Here is a 27821-nt window from a genome sequence, read left to right as displayed (position 1 = left end):
CTATCCATGAAAAGCAAACAACTCAAACAAAGCAAAATGTTAACAGTTGCTTATCTAAGCATTTAAGGCAGCTACAGCATGTTAGAGAACAGAAAAAAATTAAAATAATTGAAGATTGACAAATAAAGCAAAAACACTTGCTAACAGAGCATCAATCTAGGTTACCAGACATTCCTCTCAATTGAGTTTAAACATATCTGCCACAATACATTTCCAAAAGAATCAGCAAAATGCTTAATCCCTCACCAACCTACATACAATAATAATGCTATTACTGTCCCATTATACAGGGCTCCTTAGAAAGAATAAGGAACCTTAAAGAAATGCAGTCTCTGTACAGCTTTTTGGCTCTCCTATTGAGTTTGCTACACTTGCTCCTGTAAGTTAGTCTAGTAGACAGACTGAAAGATCTTCCAGCAGCTGTCTGGAAGATAATAAAAAAAACATCTTCTGTCCCATCTATGGACAGTGAGAGCTAGCAGACCATGCTGTGGACACTGCTTACAGAATCAAAAAGAAAAAACTACTGTGCTTTATCACAATTAAGTACAAACAGACTTTTTTTTCAAATCAGCAACAACAATTTTAAGAACCAGCCTACTAACTGGTTTGGATTGTTTTAGTAACTAAATATGGATCAATGAAATGGCCTCAGTTATGAAAAAACCATCATTCTAAGACCCTCTGTTTGGCACCCAAAGCTAACATCTCCATAGAAGCACCCAATCTGGGATGTAAAGTTTTAGTCTAATAATTTAATTCATTTGTTTTGCCTGTGCGCATATTAAGGTTTTATATATGATATCTCCCATAATGTATCTGTGACAGCGATAAATATTGTAATAATGATTTACACAACAATATTCGAGTGTTGTGTAATTCATTCCTGTGCACTGCGTATCATTTTCATTAACTCTACCACAGTAACCTCTCTTTTTGGCAAAAGTATAATAGCATGTATGAACAAGGCTTTTGATTAGACTCTAGCATGTAAGTAGATCAAATATATGTTTGAGAATGTAGGAAGGATGCCAACTTGTATAAAGGCAAAAGATGAATAGGAAACCTACATAATATGAGATAATATAACATAAAGTATAGCTGATTTTTCTGAAATACATTCAGAGATTGCATACTTAGTTGATAGATACCATTCCTACTTTTCTTATGTTTTAAAGATTATCTCTAATCTTTTTTATAATATTAATTTCAACAATGATTATAGGTATAAAGAATAAAAACATTTATCAAGACTTATTGTTCTCAAAGTTTTCTATCATTCATGTCACATTCTTCTTCTTTTCAGCCATTTTCTGTCCATTGCTGGACAAAGGCCTCATTAAAAGAAGATTAGATTACATTCTTCTTCCTCTTGTGTCTTATCCCATCTGTTTGGGGTTGGCCTTTTACATGATGCGACTTTTACGTGCAGTCCCAACTGACTCGTTGCAGGGCCTGACATTGGGGGAGGGGGTATTTTTGTCTGTAGAAGGGTGTGTTCACGCAGTCGGTTTGCCTGCTCTTGAGAAGCAAAAAACCTGAGTTTCCAGGAAGGAAAAAAAAACCCCTCTACCTCTCTTTGAGATAGGCTAACTCACCTTTAGTCAAAAGAAACCAGATAAAGGTTCCTCGGTCATGGACGGGTATTGAATCCTGGTCTTTCCAACTAAAGGGCTTTGTCCATACTGACTGAGCTATGGAGGCTCTAAAAGAAGATTATTTTACTTTATATTAAAGAAAAAAAAATGAGTGCTAAAATAATGACACTACTTTAATTTTTTTTTTATATGCTCCAAAATATTTGGCGAATTTTCCTGAAAATGAAATTAATTTTATTTGAATGAAATTTATAAGAAAATGTAATTAATTTATGTGGTATTAATCTAAACATCACATAAATAAGAGGAGGATAATGAAATCTTTATTGTTACTTATGTGACTTTATATAGCAGCAATAAAGAAGTGTACACTAGCATTGTGAAAGGTTTCAGTTCAGAGATAGTTTTTCCCCTTGACTTTTCTCAGTGGATATGCTATGACAATTGTTACCATAAATATTAAAGATTTATGGATTGTTAGATTAAATTAGAAGACGGAATGTATTATGATGTGTAAGAAGTGTGTGATGAAAGGTTAAGCTGTTCCAAAAACAAGAATGGTGTCACCAGAAGTAATCAGAAAATGGATGGAAGTGCTGGTGATGATAATTATAGAAGTGACATGGAAGTGCGTAGGCAAGAGTTAATGAAAATGAAGAGTCCGGTTAAATGTTTGGGGGAGAAAATTTGAACATTTTTAAAGAGATTAACTAATGTAAATGAGAAGGTGGTTAATAGGAAGAAGCAAGGATCTAAAGATTTAAATGAGGAGGAGATTAATGGACAGAAGCAATCTGAATATGATAGGGTGACTTTATATAGTAATTCGATCATTAAAGGTGTGGTAAATAATAAGGTATGTAAGACATGTTTTCCAATTTTCATGAATCAGTGAAACAATATCAGATGCTTTGCATAAAAGGAAAGAGCAGATGTCAGAATTCGTGGAGGGCACAAATGACTTGGATAGTGAGAAAAAGAATGTGGAAAAGGATTTGAAGTTGTTGTAGGAGGTGAAGGATAATAGTATCATTGGAAAAGTGGTTAGTTTCTTGCCCAGATATAATAGTAGTCAACTGAGAAGCAGAGCAATGATGCTGAATGAAAAGATGACTGAATTGTATTCAGGCAAAGAGTGTTCAATTTGGGAATGTATGGAGTGAATTTGAAGGGAAGTTAGAATAGTTCAAAGCTGATGGGTTGCATTCCAATGGGTTTGGTGTTGGTCATTTAACCACCTTACCGGCCATTAAAGATCAAATACGCACCCTCAAAAGCTTCATATCCATCATAAATTTCAATGCAATATCAATGGTATTACAATTTTAATATGCACTTCACATCCATGGAAATGTGGACGTATATGTATGTCCTGGCCGGTAGTGCAGTTAAAGCAGTTGTTTACTAAGAGTACATAGTGTTCATGTGAAATAAGTATCGCTGAGGGTCAGAGAGAGGTTGAGAAGCAGGTTATGGAAGGAGAAGATGAAGATTGATACACAAAGGTAAAGAAGTGATTATGGCAAGGCAGAGGTGATTCAGTGCAAAAAGGTAGAGATGATAAGGATATGAATGAAAATCAGAGTTAGGATCAGAGAAAGGGATGGTCTGCTTCATATATAATGATTTTTTTTATTAATATTTTTTCTTGGACTTTGCAAAGGCATTTGATTGATTGACATGTTGATGTATAAGCTGCAGAAAATGGGACTAGATAATAGATTTGCTAGATGGAGTGAAGATTGGTTTCTGAAAGATACTAACAAGTTGTGTATGATGGAGCAGTGTCTCAGAAGAGGAAAGTGACCTGTGGCGTGCCTTTGGAGGTTCTGTTCTTGGGCACCTGCTGTTTAAATTACTTGTTGATGATATTTCATATGGATTGACTGAGGATCTTCAAATGTTTGCTGATGATGCAAAGCTAGGTAGAAACTGTCAGAAGTATTGCTGATATTAATTTTTTATGGGAAGATTTGAATAGATAGACAAGATATGAATTTTAGCTTGGACAGATGAGTGCTGTTATAGTTTTAATATCAATAAATGCAAGTTGTTACACTTGGGGAAATACAGAGATATTAGGCTACTTACTGTATTGGTGCGTCCGTGCGGTTAGCCTAGTGGCTTTGCGCTTCGCAACCATATGCCTGGGGAAGGAGTGTCCTAGGTTTGATTTCCGTCGGAGACGTGAGGAGCTGAAGGATCTTCCTCAGCCATAGCCAAGTTAGCCGGTCTTGGGCGCAGGCAGTAGGTTTTTTTCCGCCAGTTTATCTGGTGTTTTTCATCCCGCAAGCAGGCAAACCGGCCCCGTGAACACACAGGGATACAGCCAAGAATACCTTGAGGCATAGGAGTGACCATTCTATCCTCGTATTTCGGTTACGAAATCCAAGCATGCTTGGAAGGTTGTGGGCCTTAAAGGCCTGTTAAAGCCATTGGGATAGATAGACTGTATTGGTGCAGCTGAACTTCAGGAAGTGGATGTTATTCAGATTCTTGGGGGTGATGGTGGACACTGGACAAAAATTCCAAGGGTGCATTGCAAAGACTGCACTCATATTGCTGCTATGATAAAAATAAATTGACATGTAGGTGATGGCGACTCTATGTATGGCATTGTCTAACCACACATGGACCATTGTGCTCAAATTTTGTCATCCAGTTTGACCATGGGCTGATGGTTGGACCCAGAGGGCATGTGCCAGTATTTTGGAAACAGCTGTGCTTGTTGGTTGCTCCTTTACTACTGTATCAAGAGTGTACCTGGACTGGATTAACCATAAACAGACATTAAGCAGAAAGACTCACATTGGTCAGCTATGCATGATTGATCCTAGAGGTGAGCGCTAGGTGTCACAGCTGTTATTTTAGCAATGACTTGCAACAGTTGCATAGCTCACCCACTAGTACAGCAGTGGGGTATTTTGACCTATTTCCACATGCACCATGTGCTGTAACTTGCTTTGTGTGGGGTTCCACAGCCAAAGACCCACAAGGATATTCATGATGATGGCAAAGCATCACAAACAACACCTTGCATGTGCCAAGGAATGTTGGCAATGGACTATTCATAGATGGAAGATGGTCATCTGGAGTGATGAGTCCTGTTTCCTATTTCATGATGCTGAGCTGGGTTTGCATTTGGCATAAACAGCATGAAGCCCTATCCCCTAGTTGCACAGTGGAGGTGGTGTTATGGTCTGGGGAGCATTTTTCCTGTCATGCCTTAGGTCCATTGGTTATCATCCCCACAAATGTTGAATGCTACAGAGATCTGTTAGCTGACCATCTCCATCCGTATCTTCAGGAGGTCTACCCTGATCAAAGTGCTATCTTTCAACACAACAATGCATTTTGTCAACTGGGCTTGTACAATAATAATAATAAAGATGAAAAAATTTCAGAATAGGAAAGATGGTCTCAATGTGAATGGTGTTCTTAGACATGGCAACTTTGTGCCTTGCACAAACTGAACAAACTTTCATGATAGCTCTGGTGGCACCTATGCAGAACAATGGTGGGTGAATTTCACATGTGAGATTTGAGAGAGAGAGTATGAGGTGTATTATTTAAAAGGAGGGAAGATTTGTGGAATGAAAGTAAGACTGGTAAGTAAATGTGTTTTGAAAGTTGGTGCCATAAGTGCTGGGGATGAGTAAGTATTATGGAGAACTTCAATTATGGGAACATAAATTGGAAAGATCATGTGGAGGGAAGGAAATTAAATTTATATAGTTCCAAGAGATATTACCTGAAACAACATGTGATGGAGGGGATTTGAGAGCACTAGATCTCATAATATCTGCAAGTTTGTCAATAACCAAGACATCCACAGTACTTCCAGTTGGGAAGGGTGATCATGCACTCTTGAGATGGTAAGTTGCCAGACATGAAATTTTCAGTTATGAAAGAACACGTGATGATAAGAATTTAAAGGATAGTTAGAAACACTATCAATGCATCGGCAAAAAATATGTTAGCTGTGCAAGTGAGATGATTAACAGGTGTTTGAAGGAAGCTGTATCAGACTATACCAATGGGTAGGAAGAAATCTTAGGTAGTACGTTAGCCTTATGTATCCCTCGCAAAATATTCTTGAGGGTATATAGGGAGAAATGTGATCAGCAGTACATTTGCTCTCAATTTTGTTTACAGTGGAATGCATATTTCTGCCTTCAGAAATGTACCAAAAGAAGAAAAGTATGTTTCATAATACACATTCCTTCAAGAAGCAGAAAGCATCAACTTTAAAAGAGAATCAAGAAGTTTTTAGCCTTGAGCAATTCAGAATAAGATTGATCAATCTTTCTTCAAGTTTTAGTTTTCACTTTATTAGTTTCTGCCACATGCAGTTTTAAGATATTTCTGTTGTTGCTCTTTTTCAGAAATAGCATCATCTTCCACCTTACTTTAAATCTGCTAAGATAAACCAGTAACCATCTGTTCACAATTCAACTCCAAACTTAAAGAATTTTCCTTCCTCATCATTTATTCCTCTATTTCTTGGTTTTGAAACAACTTCCTTTCATATGTTCTTCAGAAAAAGTGTAATCTTTAGATTTTTGGTTGGGAAGGAATTATTTTAGGATTCAAGGAACTTAGGTCTTTTCAGTTTAAATTTGTCTTTAATTTGGTCTCACATGAAGAGGGCAGAGTTGCTATCTCAGAAACTTGACTTTTCCTCCCTTGCAAAACTGAATGGTTTGTCATTCAGAAAATGCATACTTACACACATGAAAATCAAAAAAATCCCTAGCACATAGTTCTGAAAAAATGCATCTGTTTCTAACGTATCAAAATGGTTAAATTTCCCAAATTAAAACAATTAGACGTTATGCATTACTATGCATAATAGTGCTGGATCCAAAATGATTGCTATAAAAATTTCCAATTTCTTTTTTTAGATATAATGGTAATTTATTATTGCAAATTAAATTCATATGAAATATATTTATGTGCTCAAGTATTATACTCTGTTTAGGATGACAGCATAGTAATTGGAACACCTGGGCCCTATACTTGGCGTGGAACAATTTTTACTAACAGTGTTCCTTATACTCTGCATGCTGATAAGGCTTGGTATATGGGACCATTTACAGATAAATCACCAGTCGACAAATACAGTTATTTAGGTGAGTATGCTATATGCCAGGTGTAAGGCAAATTTGATTAAATGACAAGAAAAAATTCCAAGTCTTGAAATTAAAATGAAAGTTAAGTTTTTTTGGTATGTATTTATGTGCCATTCATCTTCATATCAGAGATTTTGATGTCATATATTCAGTTTTGCACATAAGTGGATTTAGGGTCAGTGATTGTATGGATTCATTCGCAGCACTGGATTTGTTTGCACTAGACTTCAGCCTCAATCCATATCTAACCAGTGCCTATGAAACTATTATGATTCATCTGATAATCAGGATACCTGATTAGAATTATGCATAACTGGGTTCATTATGCATGTGCTTCAGTAGTTTCAGTTAAAGAGAAGAAAGGTACAGTACAGTGGGCCTGTTCAATTTGTTTATCTTCCCTCCCCAGTTTTTAGAATTTTTAATTTTACATAATGATTAGCATCAGTACAAAAAAAAAAAAAATCCATCTAGGTCCATTCAAGAATCTGACTGTTTCAGTTCTCAGAAAAGTTTGGAGAGACTCTGGAATAGTTACTAGCCAGTGTATACCCATGGTTACCAGGTTCAATGTTAAGAGTACTCTGCAGAAATCCTTAACTGCATTATTCATCTATCCTATGAGAAACAGTGATACCCTGTCCTCTTATTCAGTTTGTTATATAGCAATTCGATATATACAAGGTGGGAGGATCTGAAAAGTTCTGATAAACACCTAGAACAAAAATTAATTATGTCTTCTTATATAGTGATTGAAAAGAAAAAGAACAAATTATTACAATTTGATGAAACTGGGGGTTAAAGGATTTCAAGATACGTCCTTTCTTATGGTTATATCTGCTTTAATATCATATTTGTTCTAGGTGTTTATCAGAACTTTCTATCCCCCCCTCCATGATCATCTGTCTCCATATGCATAGTAGTTACATCAGCTTTGAATATTCACTAAACTATGCTCTGTTACTTATATTTTCATTTTCTCCATTAATGTGACTTGATCTTTCACTGCCTAGTAACTTAGAGGCATTTAATCTGTATAGCTATATCTATTAATTGTGCATATTCTCTTGTTAGTTTGTCTTTTGAGATTTTAAGATGAAAAATCAGTTTACCAGGAGGAGTGAAAACCTTGCCTTATTATTGCCATATGAGATTGGTTAAACTCATCTTCAGTTGAAAAGCCTACATATCATAGATCAGATTCAAACTTGGGGTTTTTCATCCGTTGGACATTTTATGCATTGACTGAGATATGAATATATCCAGATGTCTGTTCTGTATCAATGTCTAACACTGATTGCCCAAATACTTTTTGCATATTCTTCCAAGGACATCTTGATACTTTCCTTTGTTAAATATTCATCATGCCCTTCTATATACTTACACAAACCTAATACAAAATGAAGTCAAAAACACCTGTCTCTATATATGAGGGGACTGGGGTCTGGAAACTAATGATAAATATCTAGAATAAAAATGATATTAAAGCAACTGATATAACCACAAGAAAGAACATATCTTAAAACCCTTTAACCCACATGTTTCATCAAATTGTAATTTTATTTATTTGGTGTATGATGTACAGGTCTCAGGATAATACATACAAATTACATAAAACAGCATAAAAACAATTGCAAAAATCATATTAAAAAAAGGGGTACACAAGGTTGAAATGATTAAACATCAAAATTAAGAATCAGGAGTCAGAGCTTAATCCTTAAATCCCAGATCCACTCCAGGGATTCTGGGGTCAGTTTAAAAAAGTCCTCTTTAGAACCTGAGAATGAATAGATAGGGCACTCAAGCACTATGTGATTTATGGTCTGGATCCCTCTTCCACATTCACAGTTTGGAGTATCGGACCAGCTCCATTTATGCAAGAGATGGTTACATCTTCCATGTCCTGTTCTGATCCGATTTAAAGTGGTCCAGACATGTCTAGGGAGATTGAAGCCCTCCAGACGAGATGTCAGATTTGAAGATTGGAGGTATGTTGAAACCATTACTCTCTCTATGACTCGCATAGGTTGAAGTTCTGGTCGTTTATTTGTATTGCACTCCTCCAGGCAGGGTGCCTGGATTTCAGTCTTTGTGAAGTATGGAAGGAAATGTCTTGGTGGATAGGCAAGGAACTGTTTCCAATTATTTTTGTCCATAATTTGCTTAAGGCTTGGGTTTTACGGAGCGAGGGAGGGGCTATATTACTAAGAGTTGGGAGCCAGTAGCCAGGAGTAGATCTTAAAGCTCCAGAGATTATCCTCATTGTTTTGATTCAGCTGGACATCGACTAAAGAAGCATGTGCGCTGTTCAGCCACACAGGAGCACAATACTCTGCCGTAGAATAGACCAAAGACAGTGCGGTAGTACGCAGTATGTTGGCATCAGCATCCCAAGAAGTACCAGCGAGTTTATGCATTATATTATTATGAGTTTTTAATTTTCTGGCAATATTTTCTAGATGATATTTAAATGTCAAACTTCTGTCTAGGGTAACTCCTAGGTATTTTGGGTGATTGTTAAATTTCACCTGTTTATTTCTGAAGTAAACTTTTGGGATATAGTTGGCCTGGATATTACTTAAATGAAAGGATGCTACTTCAGTTTTATTCAGGTTAGGTTGTAATTTCCATTGTCTAAAGTATTTATCATATACAACCAGATCTTCAGTTAAGGTGTTCTCAACTTTTTGGAATGTTCAGTTGCAATGGCAATATCGTCAGCATACATGAATCTCGAGGCATCACACATACGTGATGCTATCTCTGAGATATCACTAATATATAAGTTAGAGCAATGGGGCAAGAACTGACCCCCGAGGTAGGTCATTTTTAATCTTAAAGAATTTACTTTTGGATTCATTGAGAGATACTTGTATTCATCTGTCTGCTAGTATTTGATTAATTAGGTTGGCTAGTTTTGGTGATGGAATAGTTTCTAGGAATTTTAAGATAAGACCCTTTCTCCACACTGTCATAGGCAGCAGAGAGGTCTATGAATACTGCTATTTTTTTAATTGTTTTTCATAACTGTTCTCTATTAAGGTTTTCAAGGCCAGTACTTGATCGCAACAACTTCTGTCAGGTTTGAAGCCAGCCTTTTAATCGAGATAATGCTAATATTAACTTATCCTCAGGTAAATTATCACCATCACTGCAGCAGTACTTTTGTTTATCAGGAAAAACGCTCTCTCCTCAGTAGTAAGAACTTGAGCTTTAGACACTTCCTTGTTACAATGAGTGTTTGGTGCCATTCTTAAGAGTAGTAAAAACTAATAATATGACAACAATTATGTTATAAAATGCTATAATATAATAATTACACTAAAAAAAACTACAATAATAATATACTAAAAATACACAAATTAAATCCAAGAAAACACTTAATAAATCCACAAAATCACATTTCTTTCAGGAACTTTCTAATAGCATGTCTTGATACTCTACATCCCTTCTGGCAGTACATTTTAATCATGAGCTGTCCACAATGAAAAATCTACTCATTCTCTTGCCTCCTATTTCTTTATACAACTTAGAAGATTATTCTTTAGTTCTCTCTCAGAAAAAATCCTTGACCAATTTATGTTCTGAATATATCTGTTTTTTCTCCTATATTCTTAGCTCTGTAGATTGCATTCCTTCAATCTACATTTGTAACCTAATTTCGTTTGCTAATTCAGTTCAGTTTGTTCGTTATTTAATATTGTCAACTGTAATTGCAATTAATGATGTACTCTTTTAATTTTATAGGTATGTCAGTGACTTCAGGAAAGTTTTTTGGAGAAGTTACAAGTTATGTTGGTGGTGCTCCTAGATCTAATGGAACTGGACAAGTAGTCTTTTTTGCTAAAATGAAATCAGGAACAACTTTTGATGTGCAGCTAATTTTAAATGGAGAGCAGTTTGCCTCGTCCTTTGGATATACGCTTGAATCTATGGATTGCAATGGTGATGGGTAAATAAAGACAGATATGTTTATCCAGCACACAATTATTTTGTCTTAAATAGAGAGTTCAGTTTTCTTTATGCTTGTAAAACTTGTTGAAACTGTTCTCTCTCTATCTTCAATTCTTTTAAATACAGTTAAATTATTGAAATACATTTTTTGAGTAAATCAATCATATCTATTTTGTAGTATTGTAAAAGAGCACTGTAGTGATAAGATAGGAAGTAAAAGGATGAAATCTTACCCAGATTATTTCTCAACTCGTAAAACTGTCTATCCTATAAGATCAAAAGTATTAAATAGATAATGGAATGAAAGTAAAGGAATTTGCTCTTTTCATTCCATTAAATGAGATTTAACCAGCTTAAGCCTAAAAACACAATTCTCTAGTGAGTTTCTAGGTTTCATGTTTCTTTTCATTCATATTATGCTTAGATAAATAACAACAAACATCTGGGTTTTATTACTTAACATTAAATTACTAAATTAAATGTCCAAATTAGCTTTAACTTAAAATATTTGCTTACTATAACAGTAAAAAAATATTTTGGTTATTGTTATAGTAAATATAACATATTTTGTTGACTGCTTACACTTATCTACTGATTTTGCTGTGGCTGTTGTATCTTCAGAGCATATACGTTGAAATTTATATACACATATAGGCAGTATAAGAAAAAGTGGAAGTATTAAAACATATACTTAACAAGATAGGGAGTCAGGGACTCATAAAGAGAGGTTACATCTCTCTCATACACACACACCACCACCACCACCAGATTTGGACACAAATAGCCCAAGTAAGATCCCATTAATTCCTTGTAAAGAGTTAAAATGACTTCCTTATCTGTATATCCATGTTTGTTGGAGGATTGGAATTATCCTCTGAGTTCTATTTGCAATTTTTTACTATATCACTCTCAAACTTCCTGTCTCCTAAAACTGCAAGAACTGTCAGAAGATGCTTACCCTAGACTGGTAAGCTTCTTCTGACATAGTCCCACCAAATATACTACCTTTATTAACATTGCACTGCTGGCCATTTTCACATCCTCACAATTTCAGCCTATTTAAATTGTTGCAGAGTGACAGAGCTCTGATCTTAAATATCTTTTTGGCATTGTGCAGTATAGCAGTTGTAAACTTTTGGAAAAAAACTGCTACTTAATATACACTTGAAGTACATGCTGTTGTAAGGAAGGAAAATTGTTCAAAGGAACTGGTGCACTTCAAATTGCAGAAGACCTTCATGCAAGGATGGAGGTTAGTAACTTGAGGAACCAAAATCTTACAAGCACGATAAAGAAAAAAATACTGCAGTATTTCCAATTTTATAAGTAACTGAATTTTGAAGAATAAAATCAGTGTGAAACAGAACAACTTAGTGGAATCGCATAATAATGATATGGATTCTAATTATTCATATTATTCCAATGTGTGGAAACAATCAGATATCCAGCCTATTCCCTGCATACTCCCCACCCCCAAAAAAAGGAGTTAGAAGTCTCCTCTCCAACTACGGACGATCAGCATTGCCTCAGTCCCCTCCAAAATAATGGAGAAAGTCATCATTAGCCAACTTCTCCACTGCCTAGAGGTTCAGTGGAGAAGTTGGCTATTGATGACCACCAGTATATATTCTGCCATTCAAGATCTACTCCTGACCTGTTAGTTTACATCACCATCAGTGGACATGTGCAATGGAAAGGTTCTGAGAAACTTGTGCTGTCATTCTTGATATTTCCAGAGCTTTTGATCATGTCTAGAATCAAGGCCTGCTAAACAAACTGCCATTCTTTGGTCTACCTGCCACCCTCTATAATTGGGTTGCTATCTTCTTCTCTTTGAGCTTCACCATCAGTGCAAGAGTACTTCAGGGTTCTGTCCTGTCGCCTACCCTCTTTCTCTTATACATAAATGACTTACTCTCAATCACCACTAATCCTATCCACAGTTTTGCTGATGATAATACTCTCCATTCATCCTATTTATTTGGTAAACCATGCAGTGTGCAGACATCCCAGGCATCAAGATCATCTACAATTGTTGCTTTATCCATTGATGTATGTACTATCACTCAATCAGATGAGGATAATTTGGGCACATTCAATGTCACCAAAACACAGCTTGTTTTTTCTCTCACAAAATAGATCCCATAATAAATTTAGTTTAATCCTTTATCCAAATGTGAGCAAATAAAGTTTGCGCTTGAAAATATATTCAGGACTGGGGTAAGGTAGTACAACACCGGGAAACTCTTAGCAAAGGTGGACCAAGCTAACATCACTCCTATCTCAGTATCTCCCATAATGTAAAACACATCTCCTTGCAGATATGTATAATGTTATGCATTTAGGGAAGGGCCACTACCCAGACTAGTTTCAACCTTTATCGAGGTCTCTTCAGTGGGAGCCAGGCCCAGAAGTGGAGATACCAAGCAGAAGCAATGGCGAGGTCATCTTTATCTATAGGAGTTGCCAAAAGGTGTGCCACCTTTTTATTAACCACCTTACCGGCCATTATGGATCAAATACACATCCTCATATGCTTTGTATCTATCAAATATTTCAATGTAATATCAATGGTACTAAAATTTTCATATGCACTTCGTATCCATGATAACTTTGACATCTATAGACGTCTTGGCCAGTAGCGTGGTTAAATTACTCTGGATTTAGAAAAATATGTTGAAAGTTTATTTTTCACTTGGTTAGACTATAATAAATTTAGTTTAATCCTTTATCCAAGTGTGAGCAAACAAAGTTTGTTCCTGAAAATATCTTCAGGACTGGGGTAAGGTAGTACAAAACGGCAACTCATAGCAAAGGTGGACCAAGCTAACATCACTCTTATCTCAGTATCTCCCATAATGCAAAACACATCTCCTTGCGGATATGTATAATGTTATGCATTTAGGGAAGGGCCGCTACCCAAACTAGTTTCAACTTTTATTGAGGTCTCTTCAGTGGGAGCCAGGCCCAGAAGTGGAGATACCAAGATACTACTTGTTTGCTCACTCTTGGATCAAGGATTAAACTAAATTTATTATAGTGTAACCAAGTGAAAAATAAACTTTCGACAAAATGGATCCCAGCTCTTACTCCCTTACCCTTAGTAATACAAAGACACTAGACAAGAACAGATCTGTTAACATTTATCTCCAATCTCTCCTGGCACAAATGTATCACATTGATAGCTTCTCAGCATCAAAAGATAGGCATTTTGTTTTATTCAAAATGTAATTTTGCGTGCAGCAAACTCTTAACTATATACAAATCCCCAAATCCACCCATTCTTAGAATACTGCTCACATCTTTGGAGTGGAGTACCTAAAATCTCTCAAAAAATTCTTCATGCTGTCCAGTGGAGAGTAATTCATCTCATAGATGATCCCCATCTTACAGATTCATCCTCAACCTCTATCTCATAGATGCACTGTTTCGGCTTGGTGTCTATTTATCTGTTTTACAGGTATCTTTTACAAAAGATACTACCTGTACATTTGGGATATATCTGTTCTACAGGTTCTTCGATGATCATTTCTCCAGTAAATTGGCAACTATTAATCCTCTGCTTTCTGTTGCATCCATTGATATGTTAATACAACTGTTAATACAAGAGCATCAGCTGTCCAGTACTCCTTTACTTTGCAAATGCAAGCACATTAAACTTGCTTTTCTTCTTCCTCATTTATTTCATCTACTTCAGTTCTCTGGAACAGCTTTTAACAAGAAGTATTTCCAAACAACTACAACCTGCATCTCTTCCAAAAAAAAAAAAAAAAAAAAGTCAGTTAATTTCTGAGTTGTTACTTGCATCCCAGACATAACATTTATGTGCTTCTTATAGGTCCTTTGACCTCTTGCATATGGGATCAATATATATATATAATAAAATAAAGAAGATAATATATTAAGTAGAATTGGTCTTATGAATGGTGCCCAAGTGTGTGTACATGCTTAACAAGAAGTATTTTATATGCTATGGCATATAAAAGTTATGGATTTCATTCATTTTCCTTACTATTCATAAGGAAAAGGAAATTCTAAAGTAGTTGGAATGACTAACATATGAAATTATATAAGAAATGAGAGAAGGAGTTTTTTTAGAGAACTCATTTTAACTGCAAAATGAAGAGTGCCTGAATCCATCATCATCATTATCATCATCAAATTCCTGCCATGTACCCTCAAGGGGTGTACAGGATATGACAGTACCACATGAAAAAATTACATCATTACTAACTTCCTATCTACAATTTTCCTCCAAATCAGTCTGTTACTTGTCAAGACTCCAACATTATCAGATCTTATATTTCTATCGTCTAAGGCACTTTGTACCGTATCAATCCACCTGTATCTTGGTCTTCCTCTGGGTCGTTTTCCTGCCAACCTGGCAGAGAACACTTGTTTTGCTAATCTTTCCTCTCCCATTCTATTTAAGTGACCATACCATCTGAGATTAGCTCTGCTAACGCATTCCTGGATGCTGACAATGTCAAGTTCTTTCCTAATATCCTCATTTTTAATATGATATTGCCATTGATGCCATCTGTTCATGCCTCTAATCTTTCTCAGGACTCTCATATCTGCGGTCTCTAGTCTTTGGTCAAGTGTTTTACTTCTGACCCAGCTCTCAGATCCATAAGTTAAAATTGGTTTGAACACTGTCTTGTATACAGCTAATTTAGTGTTCCGACTAATTTCTTTCTTATTCCATATGAATTTATTCAGTTGACTTCCCACGATACCAGCTTTGCTGATTCTGTTGTCTATTTCTATATTTAGTTTACCATCTTCATTAAAAATTGTGCCTAAGTAGCTGAAATGTTTTACTTGTTCCACAGGTTCTCCATTCACAACACAGTTGACATTTTCAATGATTCTGCCTATTTTCATTGTCTTTGTCTTTTTATTGCTGACCTTCATACCATATCTATTACAACAGCTATTCAATTTAGTCAGAGAATCTTGCAGACTTGTAGCGGATTTATTTAGAAGTATAACATCATCCGCATAAAGCAAAGAGCTGACATTAACATCTCCAATTTTGATATCAGGTTTAATACCACATTCCTTCATAATATGATCCATATAGATAATGAATAACAGAGGGGATAATGTACATCCTTGTCTCTCACCAGATTTAACATTAAACCATCTTCCTGTACTTCCTTCAATTCTAACTGCTGACTCACAACTCAAATAAAGACTAAGTATTGCTTGATATAATGCCCCATTGACACCATATAACTTCAGCGTATTGAATAGCTTCTCTCTTGGCACCTTGTCATATGCCTTTTCCAAATCGACAAAACTTAAATACAGATCTTTGTTATATTCCCATGCTTTCTCGACTATTTGTCGTAAAGTGAAGATCTGATCCTGACAGCCTCTATTTGGCCTGAATCCAGCTTGTTCTTCACCAAGCTTTTCTTCCACAATTCTTCTCAACCGTTTCTCAAGTATACTTGCATAGATCTTGCCAGGAACACTCAGTAGGGAAATACCTCTGTAATTCTCACATTCAGTTTTATTTCCCTTTTTATATATGGGTACTATGAGAGCTCTACTCCAATCATTGGGAATTCGTCCCTCTGTCCAGGCTTTCTGAACTATGCAGTGCAGCCACTGTAAGATTCTTATACCACCATACTTCAGCATTTCTGGTTGAATATCATCTACTCCTGCTGCCTTTCCACATTTCAAGCCTTTGATGGCTTTTTCGACTTCAAGTATGGATATGTATTCCTGACTGCATGCCTGGTCAGTGTTTTTTATCACTGTGCTGTCATCACTGCTTGTTTCATTTAGCAGTTTTTCAAAGTAATTACTCCATACTTCAAGGATATCTTTTTCTCCTGTTTTCATTTCACCTTTATCATCTCTAATTCCTTTTACAGCACTCTTTCCTCCATTCCTAAGCTTCTTCAACAACCTCCAGAATATTTTGCCACCTTCTTGATATTTATTTTCTATATTCTTGCCAAAGTCCTCCCATGACTTTTGTTTAGCTAGTTTTACACACTGTTTAGCTTTCTTACATTTGTCTCTGTATTCTGTAAGAGTAAAAGCTGACTTATTTGCAAGGAACTTTTGATATGCTTTCTTCTTTTCCTTCACTGCCTCTTTAACTTCCTGTGTCCACCAGGGAGTTCTGATTTTTTTATCCTTGCACACAACCTCACCACATGCCTCTCTGGCAGAATCAATCAATGTTTCCTTCAGAGTTTGCCACTGAATCTCCAAGGTTTGATTCCTGTTCTCAAACTCTTTCATTTTCTTTTCAATAATATTTCTGTATTTTAGTCTACAGTTCACATCTGAGAGCTGCTCAACTTTTATTCACTTTAAAACTTTCTTACGTGTTATTCTTTTCAATATGAAATTCAATTTTATCCTGCTCAAGACTAAATAGTGATCACTTCCAATTTCAAATCCTCTGTACACTCTGGTGTCCTGCACCAGGGAGAAAACATCACTATCAACAATAACATAGTCAATGAGACTTTTCTTATTCCTAGCTTCTTCTCTCCATGTGAATTTGTGCACATTTTTATGTTGGAACATGGTGTTAGTAATAACCAGTCCATGTCCTGAGCAGAAATCCAACAGATGTTTGCCATTATTATTAGCTTTGCTCTTTTCTCCAAATTTTCCCAAAATATTTTTGTATGTCTCACAATCATTTCCTACTCTGCTATTTAGATCCCCAACAAGGACCAACTTTTCCTTTTTCATTGTGTCAGTTGCTTTTTCTAAAGCCTCAAAAACTTCCTCCACTTCTACCTTAGTAGAAACTTCTGTGGGATCATAGGCACAAATAAGTCTCATTGTCCAGTTCCCCATTCTCATATTTGCCCACATTACTCTACTTGAGACTGACTGCCATTCAAGAAGATTAGCTTCGTATTTTGTGTTGAATACTATGGCTACTCCTTCTTTTCCTTGATTGTCATTGCCTGAATATAACATTTTGTATTTATTGCTCAGAAAGATCTCACCAGTTTTGGTCTTTTTTGTTTCAGTCACCCCTATTATGTCGATCTGGTACTTATCTAATTCCTCAGCTAGCTCCATTTCTTTGCCATTCAGGCTTCTTACGTTGATAGTACCGATCTTTAACTCTGGTGATGTTGAGTTGGGGTTTGTTTTCAGATTTGTTCCAGTAGCTGACTTTTCGCTGTTCGCCCTGGTTCCCTGGCGAAAACAACGGGGGCCTTGTTTAACCGGGCGACGCCCCAGCCGGCATGAAATTTTGTCATGTTGCCTGAATCCAATAGTGCTCAATGTGCAGATTTGGTCACCTGGTTTTCAGAAGGATGAAGAGATGTTGGAAAGGGTCCAAAGGCGACTGACTAAGGTAGTTTCTGACCTCTGGAATGTCGAGTATGAGGAAAGATTGAAAAGATGCAATTTGCAGAGTCTGGTGGACAGGAGGAAGAGGGGAGATATGATAGAGACCTACAAGTTGGTAAGGGGTTGTTATAGGATCAATACTGGAGAAGTTCTACAGAAAATAGTGAGAGATCGGGGGAGAACCAGAGGTCATCCCTGGAAACTATATAAAGAAGGTGTGAGTAGGGGATGAGAGGCTGGTTTTTTTCATGCAGAGTTGTAAATGATTGGAATGCCTTGCCTGAGAGTGCGGTGTCTGCAAAGAGTTCAAATGTGTTCAAGGCACAGTATGATGAGCTGTGTGTATGATAAAAGGACCTCCCAGATGAGTCTTTGACTCCATGAGGTGTTAGGGTAATAATAAGAATAATAAGAATAACAGTTTATAACACCTCATAATGTATATATGCTGAAAACAGTGAGATATTGTTCAGTAAGTAAACTCTGTGCTAAGTATGATTGTGGACTGTTTTATCAATAACAGGAGGTGGTTTCATGAAGTTGGCAAGTATCTGAGTGCTGATAATTCCACCAAATACTGGGAAAGGCCATAACTTAAAAAATCTGGAGAAGAAATTGAAAGATAGTTGTTATAATTGATTGTAAGAGAGAAAGATGTGAACGCCTGAGATTAGCCACAATGTAAGAGAAAACAGCAGGAATTGTCTTCAAACTCTACTTTAAGAGGTTTCACTTCTTTTCAGTAATGCTTGAGGTTTAAAAATAAGACCTTGTAGGTTAAATTAGTAGCTGAAGATAATAAACTTTATATAATAAGCATTCAACTTAGCTTAATAGGAAGGTTGAAGATAATTATGATGTTGCTAGAAGAGACCAAGTTGAAAAAAGGTGAGTTTATAACTTATAAGAAAAAATATAAATTTTGAAATGGATAACTCATTAAATGAGTTAATGACCTCTAGCTGCATACTCTATTGAAGGAGCTATACTGGAGGAAGTTGGGAAGACAAGAGATCTGGGGTTGATGATTGATAGAAACCTGAATTTCAAGGGACATATTGTAAAGGTGGTGAAGGTAACACAGAGGATTGCTGCAATAATGAGAAGGATGTTGACCTGCAGAGATAAAAGAGTTATACATTCCGTTGTATAAGAGCCTGATCAGACCACCCTTAGACTATTGTTCTCAGATTTGGTCCCCAGGATTTGAAGGGGATAAATTGGAAAGGGTACAAAGGCAGATAACAAAGATGGTTTCAGGACTGTACAAAGTTATGAGGATTGGCTGAGGGAATATGGATTGCAGAGTTTGGTGGATAGAAGAAGGGGAGGTGATATGATTGAAGCTTTTAAGCTGTTGAGAGGTGGTTACAGGGTTGACACTGGGTTCTTTAGCTTGGTTGAACAGCGGGAAGGAGTGATGACAAGTGGCCATCCCTGGAAGCTGTGAGCAAGAGGGTGAGGAGTGGTTTCTTTGCATGGAGGGTAGTTGAACTGTGGAATGCATTGCTTGATAGAGTGAGAATGGTTAATGAGTTTAAGCAGTGGTATGATAGAATTTGTGTTTCCTAGGAGGGACCTCCCGCAGTGAGTCTTTTGACTCCATGGAGGCCTGAATAATAATAATAATATATGTAGCAGGCAGGAATTTGAAAGAGCAGAGTGTTTGATAAACACACAGGCTGTGAAATTAAGGATGTATCAGAATAGAATCCATTGATGGTACTGTGGAGACTTGTTATTTAACAAGTTAGAGTAAAAGTAAGATATTAATAATGGGTGGGTGATTTTAATGTCGGTGGTATTGACTGGGTAAATGAAATAGTTACATAGAGTCGGTTGCAGATATTTTAGTCAGATGTTTTTAAGGCAACATATACATGAGCTCACTGGGGCAGAGAGAGGAATATGATCTCTGATTTAATGCTAATATCAGAGGAACTAAGAATTCATCAAACCAGTTACTTAGATCCACCGTGTAATCATTTACAGGTTATCCTCGTATAATGCTGATGTTAGGTTCCACAAAAATGCCGCATTATATAAATCGCGTTTCAATCGAGTCTCAGATCACATAGAAAAAGTAGGGTTAGGTTGCAAAATCTTTTTTTTAAGATTATATAAACAATGACATATCTAACAAAAATATATTTTTATATAATTCAGGTAATTCATGTAAGTTAAGAAAACAAATAAACTGTGAAACAAATACATAGTATAAAATTATAAAAAATTACAAATTTTATCTAAACTTCATTGCACATAATGCATAAATGTTTTAGCAAAATAAAATAAAGTGCATATTTTAATTGTCATCACTCTCTTCAAAACTAACATTTCGTAGGTGTTCTTTATTTACGAGTGGACGGACGTCATCATCACTTGAAACCTCTTGGACATCATTAGTATAATTCTCATTGCATACTTCAGTTGGTTTAGTTACCAAGAAGTCAGTAATAAGATCTTGCTTGCCACATTTCCATTATCCAAGTCAATTGTCACTTTATTATAAAAAATGAGTAAATTACTAAGGCAAGCCTTATCCTTCACAAATTCATGTTGATGCCCCTTTCTCTCCCAATAGAGTATCATATTTCTGTCCACCTATTCCAAGATGCTTCCTTTTATGATTTCTCTAATACCTTAACCACTCCTGAGATATGATTGGTGCAAGTTACTACATATATCCTTGAATCTCCTTTATTCAAAGGAACTATTTTGCTTTCCTTCTACTCTTTACGCACTTTACGAGGCTTCAATTAAACTGCTTGGTCAGAGGATCATTTGATTTCCTAGTGCATTTTTGTAATACATTGGTTGATATCCCATATAATCCTATGGCTATATTTGCATTAAGGTTCATTAATATCTTAAGCACCAACAATTCATTTGCATCTTTTCTCATCAGTCAGTGTTATATTTAGCAATGCAGTATTTCCATCTTTATGGTGGAAATTTTGCAAGGATGTATCCCTGCAAAGTCATCACTCAGTTACTTTAACTTTTTTTCTGTTTCTCTTACCTCACCATCAACATTTTTTCAAATAATTTGTTCTTACCTTCCTTACCTACTGTACACTCCTCTTCTTTCCTGTGCTTTATACTGCTCATGAGAATGCTCATCAACTTCCTCTTTACAATTCTCCATAAACTTTCTTTTTCTGCAGATCCTGCTTTAATCAGTACTTGTTTTCCTACCATAGTCATTCTTCCTTTAACTTGCACATATCAAAATAACTCTGGGATTTTCTTTGGATTGCATAGCTAGTTTTCTCTTATAATCTGATTTTCCCTTCCATATCTACTAATCACCTTTCTTGCCTGTGCTTTGTTGCTACTCATGAGCTTGCTGATTACCTTTCTCTTCATAACCCTCTACAACGTTTTGTTTTTATGCACTGTCTGTTTAATGATGCTGTTCATCTAATTAACTCCTATCTGATTTATTTAGTTCCTTAAAACTTCAGTTAACCATCTCCTATCTAGGTTACGGCAGCAATACTGCAGCACACACGTAGATTATTGAAGAATCATATGGTAGGACATCTCGAAAAGATCCTCTGCTATCTAACTTCCCATCTTCATTGGAACTGCATGCTTGCAGGAACAATCAGGAGGAGCAAGGACTCTCCCTGTCCTTGAAAAAGGCTTGGCATAGGAACAAAACTTCGAAGCGAGACCGAGAGCCCCTCTGCCTTTTATCTCCTTCTCCCCGACCTTTGCCCTTCTTCAGATTAAGTCCCCCGGATTTACTGGAGGATTTTTCTCTGCCACCCACACTATCATTGAGTTTTGGCGGGAAAACTTGTAATCCAGTGACCTTCACGATTTTCGCTAGCCTTAGGTCTATTTGCCTAATCCTGTCTGAGCTTATTTTTTGTTTTTACAATTCTAGTAGTTCTTACAAACAATACTCTAACAATTTGTTACCAGATTTAATACAGCAAGGCAAGTTATTACATTCATTTCATTACAAGTATTTTATCTAAATTTAATTTCCCATCTAAAATCGACATAGAAAAAAATTTACTTCTAAATTTTTTCTATACGAGATTTTACACCAGGGAATGTGGCGAGCACTAATTAGTTGGGCAGATAAAAGGAAGATGATTCTAATGGGAGATTTTAATTATAGGAATACAGATTGGAAAGAAGAGATACTGTATGGTAACAAGATGAATAAATTTGTTGCGTTTCTGAGGGATAACTAGCTAAAGTAGCTTGTGATGGAAGTCTTTATCTGTATTGGATTTGGTGATATCCTCACAGGATGTGGTTTTAAGTGTAGTCTTAACACTGCCACCTGTTGGTAAGAGTGATCATGCAGTATTGGTTTACAAGGTAGTCGAACATGAAAAAATTGCTACCAAGAAGTTCTGTATTTGGAACTGCGAGATTAGTGATTATGAGAAGCTCTATAGTCAACTAGCATCAAGTTGATGAATTGTGCAGAAAACTTGTTGACAGTGCATGGAAAATGATAAGGCAGTATCTAACACAAGCAATACATAAATGCCCAAGAGTTAAGCAAATAAATAGAGTAGGAGTGAGATGGATGAACAGTGAAATCAAATCCACCTCTAGTGTGGCCCATCAACACAAACAGTGCAGCGTGCTCTTCACGTCATGGATCTGCGAAGAGAAAACTTTTCTTCTCAGAGGTGAATGCGCAGTGGCATTTTCACTGCTGTGAAGAGCATCAACACTGGACCAGTGACCAGTGGGTGAAAGTAATGTGGAATGATGAGAGTCGTTTTACTTTCCACCAATCAGATGGACGTGTGTGTGTCTGGAAGTGCCCTCATGAGATAGACCAAGATTGTCTCATGCCCACATTGAAGGATTGTGGTGGTGTCATAGTTATGGATAATGTTTTGTTCCAGGTGTGGGCACGAGACTGAATGCCTCTAAGTACCAGGAGGTGCTGGCTAACATCTTTCTGGAGCGATGGCAGAGATCTATGTGAATGCAACTGATTGTTCCTTCCAACAGAACCATGCCATGCCATGCTGCGCATACAACAAAGGTTGTTCACAGAGGTTGGAAATAACCTGTTGCCTTTACCAGCCCAGATTCGTGATTTGAGCCACCTGTTACCAACTACCATCAATTATTGCAGTATTTGAAGACCAAATGGCAATGATACATCAAACTAGAACAGTGTCAGCAATTTGTAGACAGCCTTCCACAATATGTTGCAGTGATTATTAGTGCAGAGGGTGGCCCAATATGTTATTGACTGCATCCATCATGTATGGCCTGCCAGACAAGTGGTGTCCAGATACTTTTGGTAGGACAGTGTAGGCTAGGCCAGGCATGGATAAAAAAGAAAAAGTAGAATATCAGAGGAGATTGGCCTGTCAGGTCAAACCTAATCCAAGGGAATTTTTCTGCTCTGTGGCAAGCAAGAGAAAAAATAATTATGGCAGGTTGACACTGGTGGATAGTTATGGTAGCAGAGTATCCATGGCAAATAATATAGTGGAATTATGTAATGAACACTTCATCAGTGTACATCATACTGTTGTGAATGATGTAATGCAACATGAAAAAAGTGGAGGCAAGGATTAATTAAAGGTGAAAGAGTCAGAGGTGTATCGAGTATTGCTTGGGTTAGATGTTAATAAGGCTGTGGGAATGGATGATGCCATGTATTTTTAAAGAATGTGCAAAAGAGAACAGAAACCAGTAGCATGCCTCAGGGTTCTGTTCTTGGGTCCCCTACTGTTTAACTTATTTGTTAATGATATGTCATGATCTTCAAGTGTTTGCTGATGTTAATTCTCTACGCGTGAAGATTTGAATATTTTAGCTTGGACAGATGAGTGTGGTTGTAGTTTTAGTATTAATAAATGCAAGGTATTACAATTTGGAATATAGAGACATAAGGTTACATACTGTATTGGTAGAGCTGTACTTCAGCAAGTGAATGAGATTCTGGTTATTGGGATGATGGTAGACAGTGGACTAAAGTTTTGGAGACACATTGTAAGTGTTGAAAAAAACTGTATTTCTGCTAAAAAGGATATTGGCATGTAGAGATAAGGAGATGGTGGTGCCTCTATATAAGGCATTGATCCAACCACACGTGAAGTATTATGCTCAAATTTGGTCACCCAGTTTTCATTATGATATGGAAACAAAGTGATATCAGAACTCAGGAATGTTGGTTATGCAGAGCAGTTGACAGAATGTGTATTATACAGTTAAGCCTCCAAATCAAAAAATTAAAATAATTAAAGAAAATGTATTGAATCATTTGCAAATTAATTGCATAGAAAATTATTATTACCAAATATAAATTAGAATGATCCAAATCTGTGCACTTTGTAGATTATATTACCATGTAAACACATAAATATGTAATATAAATTATAAGAAACTGTTATTTGAAAACATTCACAAAATTAGAATAATTTTTAACATAGTTCAAAATATTAGAATATCCCAAATTTTTTCATTTGGTTTTGAGGAGAGCATAGAAATAGCATATATTTCAGTAGCTGTGGGACTGACTCTTGTGAAGAATCATTTGCGCATGGATTTCAGTTAATCATTTGCTGAACATGGGTCAAGCAACTGACACATCAGAAGCAAAGAAGTTTCGAATGGTGTCTACACAATGAAGGCCAAACTCAACAGTTTAAAGCTAAAGAATTGAAGTGTTCTTAAGCAAGCATGAGCAGAGTATTGAGATAGCATTTTAATAACCCAAGTTTTCAAAATAATCACAGTCAAAAGGTAATAACTAAATCAAGAGATGAGAGGAAATTGAAGAATATCGTGAAGAAAACCGCTTCCGAAGTGTAAGGTATTTTCATAGGAGATGGAAAGAACTAGGTGTGAATGTGTCTAAATCTATGACATTGAGGCGACTTCACAAATTCCAGAGTATTTTAATAAGTTGTGACACCTTTTGGCTACTCATATATGAAAATATGAGTTGAAAAAAATTAAAAAATATGATAATATAGTCATAAGCAGCTTTGTCTAAGGCACGTTTGATTTAAAACCCAATTTGTGAAATATCCTGCATTAGAGATAGTTGTTGGAAGTTTTTCCCACTTAGTTATACTATAAATTAAAAATACCAAGAAATTATATACTTGGTTTGATCCTTTATCCAAGTGTAAGCAAACAAAGTTTGTGCTGGAAGTATTTTCAGGACTGTGGCAACTCATATATAGAAGCTAATGACTTCACATCACTTGCCTTAGTATCCCATATGCAAAGCACATATCCTTACAGACATGTATAATGCTATGCATTATGGGAAGGGTCACTACCCAGCTGGTTTTGAGTGGGAGCCCAGATTCCCAGAGGTAATACCAAGGTTAAAGTAATGCGGAACATTATACATGTATGTAAGGATATGTGCTTTGCATTATGGGATATTAAGGCAAGTGATGTGAATTCATTAGCTTCTATATACAAGTTGCCCTAGTCCTGAAAATACTTCCAGTGCAAACTTTGTTTACTTGCACTTGGATAAATGATTAAACCAAGTATATAATTTCTTGGTATCTTTAATTTATTATATAACCAAATGGGAAAAATTTCCAACAACTATCTCTAATCCAGAGTATTTCACAAATTAGGTTTTAAATCACGTGTGCCTAAGATGAAGCTGCTTATGGCTTCTAAGCAAAAGGCAGCTAGAGTGCAATTGTGTAAGCAGAGACTGTTGTGTGTCAAGTGGATTGGAAAAAAGGTACTTTTTAGCAATGAAAGTATGTTTTGTTTGTGTTCCATGATCATCAAGGATACGTGTTTGGCATCTTAACCAAGAAGCATTTGATAAAGAATACGTGAAACGTTCAGTGAAATTTGCAACCTGTATCATGGTATGGGCTTGTATGACTGCAGAGGGTCCAGGTAGGCTGTGTATTGTGTATGAAAGAGTCAATTCCAAAGTGTAGCAAGAAATTGTAGGGCATCAGAAAGATTAATTATTACTGGCATCAGAAGATTTATGTAATGGTGGTTTCCTTTTTCAGCAAGATTCAGCTTCTTGGTCACACTTCCATGACCACTACTAGATGGCTCGAAGAAAGGCAAATCAATGTAATTTCTTGTCCACAAACTCAACAAGTTTAAACTCCATTAAGAATTTGTGGGGAATTATGAAGAAATGTCTTCAAGAAGTTTCCTCAAGAGACAAAAATGAACTTCTTTGTAGTGTGCAAGCCATATGGTGGACATGGTCTGATTTAAAAAAAAAAAAAAAAAAAAAAAAAAAAGACTGTGCACCGCTAGTAAATAATATGCCCACCCATTTACAAATGGTCATAAAAGCTAAGGAGGATGCAACAAAGTACAGGCAGCCCTCGGTTTATGCCTCAGTTCCGTTCCTGAAAAAATGAAAAAATGGGCGTAAACCGAATCGGCGTAAAACTAACCCAATTTTAATGGGAGGTATGAAGTTATGTTCTGTGCATTAAAAAAATATGCACATGAAGTATGTGTAACATTATTATATTTAAAGCTTTGATAATACATACATATATATTTGTTAAAATAAAATTATTAATAACGAAAACAAAACAAAATTATATACAAAAAATATGAAACTTCGAAAAGATATTACATATTTCTATGTCGAAATTCCTGGTTTCGGATCACCCATTTTTTTTTAAAGTATTCAGTGTTAACTGCCTAGATTTTCTTTTTCTTTCTTTAAGGAGTTCAGTGCAAGGTCGAATAGATACAATTAAACTCCTTTTTATGTTCGCACTCTGTTCCCAATCGTGGTCCATTTCGCAGAGTTCATCAGTCAATGTCTATGCTTGCAAGATATGCTGTAAATCGGCCATTTTCATATCTCTCAGAGGACCTTCTTCGTTTTCTTTCTCCTCCTTTGGATTGACTTAATTGTTCAGCTAATTCAAAATTTTAAGTCTTCATTGGAAAGTGGTTTATCATGGCTTTCTAAGACCTGTTACATTTTCGACTGTAGTATTGTACAATCCCACCTCTTGTGCAAGCTTGGTAACATCTTCAATAGCATTCTCCTCTTGCTCTAATTCCTCGAAGTCATGCATAAATGCTGGAAGAAGTTTTCACCATGTTCCTTTTAAACACTTTGCTGACACATCATTCCAAGCTGCCTCGATGTTGTTAATGCCCTTCAAAATATCGAATGACTGCCAATAGTCTTTAATAGTTTTTCCTGAAGTGTCCAAGACTCTTACCATTTCCATAAATGTTATATGGAGGTAATAGGCTTTGAAGATTGATATAATCCCCTGATCCATCAGTTGCAAAAGCAATGTTGTGTTTGGGGGCATGTAAATAAACAACCTTGACATCCAATGGTGTTCTTACTTCAGCAAGGTTTTGAGGATGTCCAGGGGCATTATCCAAGAGAAGTAATGCCTTGGCTGGCAAATCATTTTCTTTACAGAAGCGAAGCATGATAGGACAAAAATAATTTGTGTACTAATCTATAAAAACGTCTTATGTAACCCAAGCTTTCTTGTTCCATTTCCAATAGACTGGCAGCATGGCTTTTAGACCCTTGAAGGCACATGGTGTCTGTGAATGGTACACCAACATTGGCTTAAGCTTCAAAGTTCTCCAGACATTTGCACCCAACAAAAGCGTAAGTCTATCTTTTGCAGCTTTAAAACCTGGAGCGGAACGTTCTTCACAGGAAATGAAGGTTCATGATGGCAATTTTTTCTAGTAGAAGCCAGTCTCATCAACATTAAAAATGAGATCAGGAGGATAACTTCCTTGTTCTACACAGTCTTGAAATTCTTTAGGAAAAGCAGCTGCTGCCGCAACATCT

General features: G+C 36.2%; 1 protein-coding gene across 1 annotated transcript in view; it reads left to right on the top strand.

Moving 5' to 3' along the window:
- The window catches only part of LOC150094544 (integrin alpha-PS1-like), a 397822-nt gene that overhangs the window by 153410 nt on the left and 216591 nt on the right, over positions 1–27821 (top strand). The window contains exons 5-6 of the mRNA XM_090412091.1: positions 6580–6730; positions 10478–10682. Coding sequence (XP_090268217.1) covers positions 6580–6730; positions 10478–10682 — 356 coding nt within the window. The remainder of the gene's footprint in view (positions 1–6579; positions 6731–10477; positions 10683–27821) is intronic.

Source organism: Typopeltis vanoorti, chromosome 22 (genome assembly GCF_054136105.1).
Source record: "Typopeltis vanoorti isolate ZY-2024b chromosome 22, IOZ_Tvanoo_1.0, whole genome shotgun sequence".
In the NCBI taxonomy this organism is placed as follows: Eukaryota; Metazoa; Arthropoda; class Arachnida; order Uropygi; family Thelyphonidae; genus Typopeltis; species Typopeltis vanoorti.
This window is presented reverse-complemented; position numbering and strand designations above follow the sequence as displayed.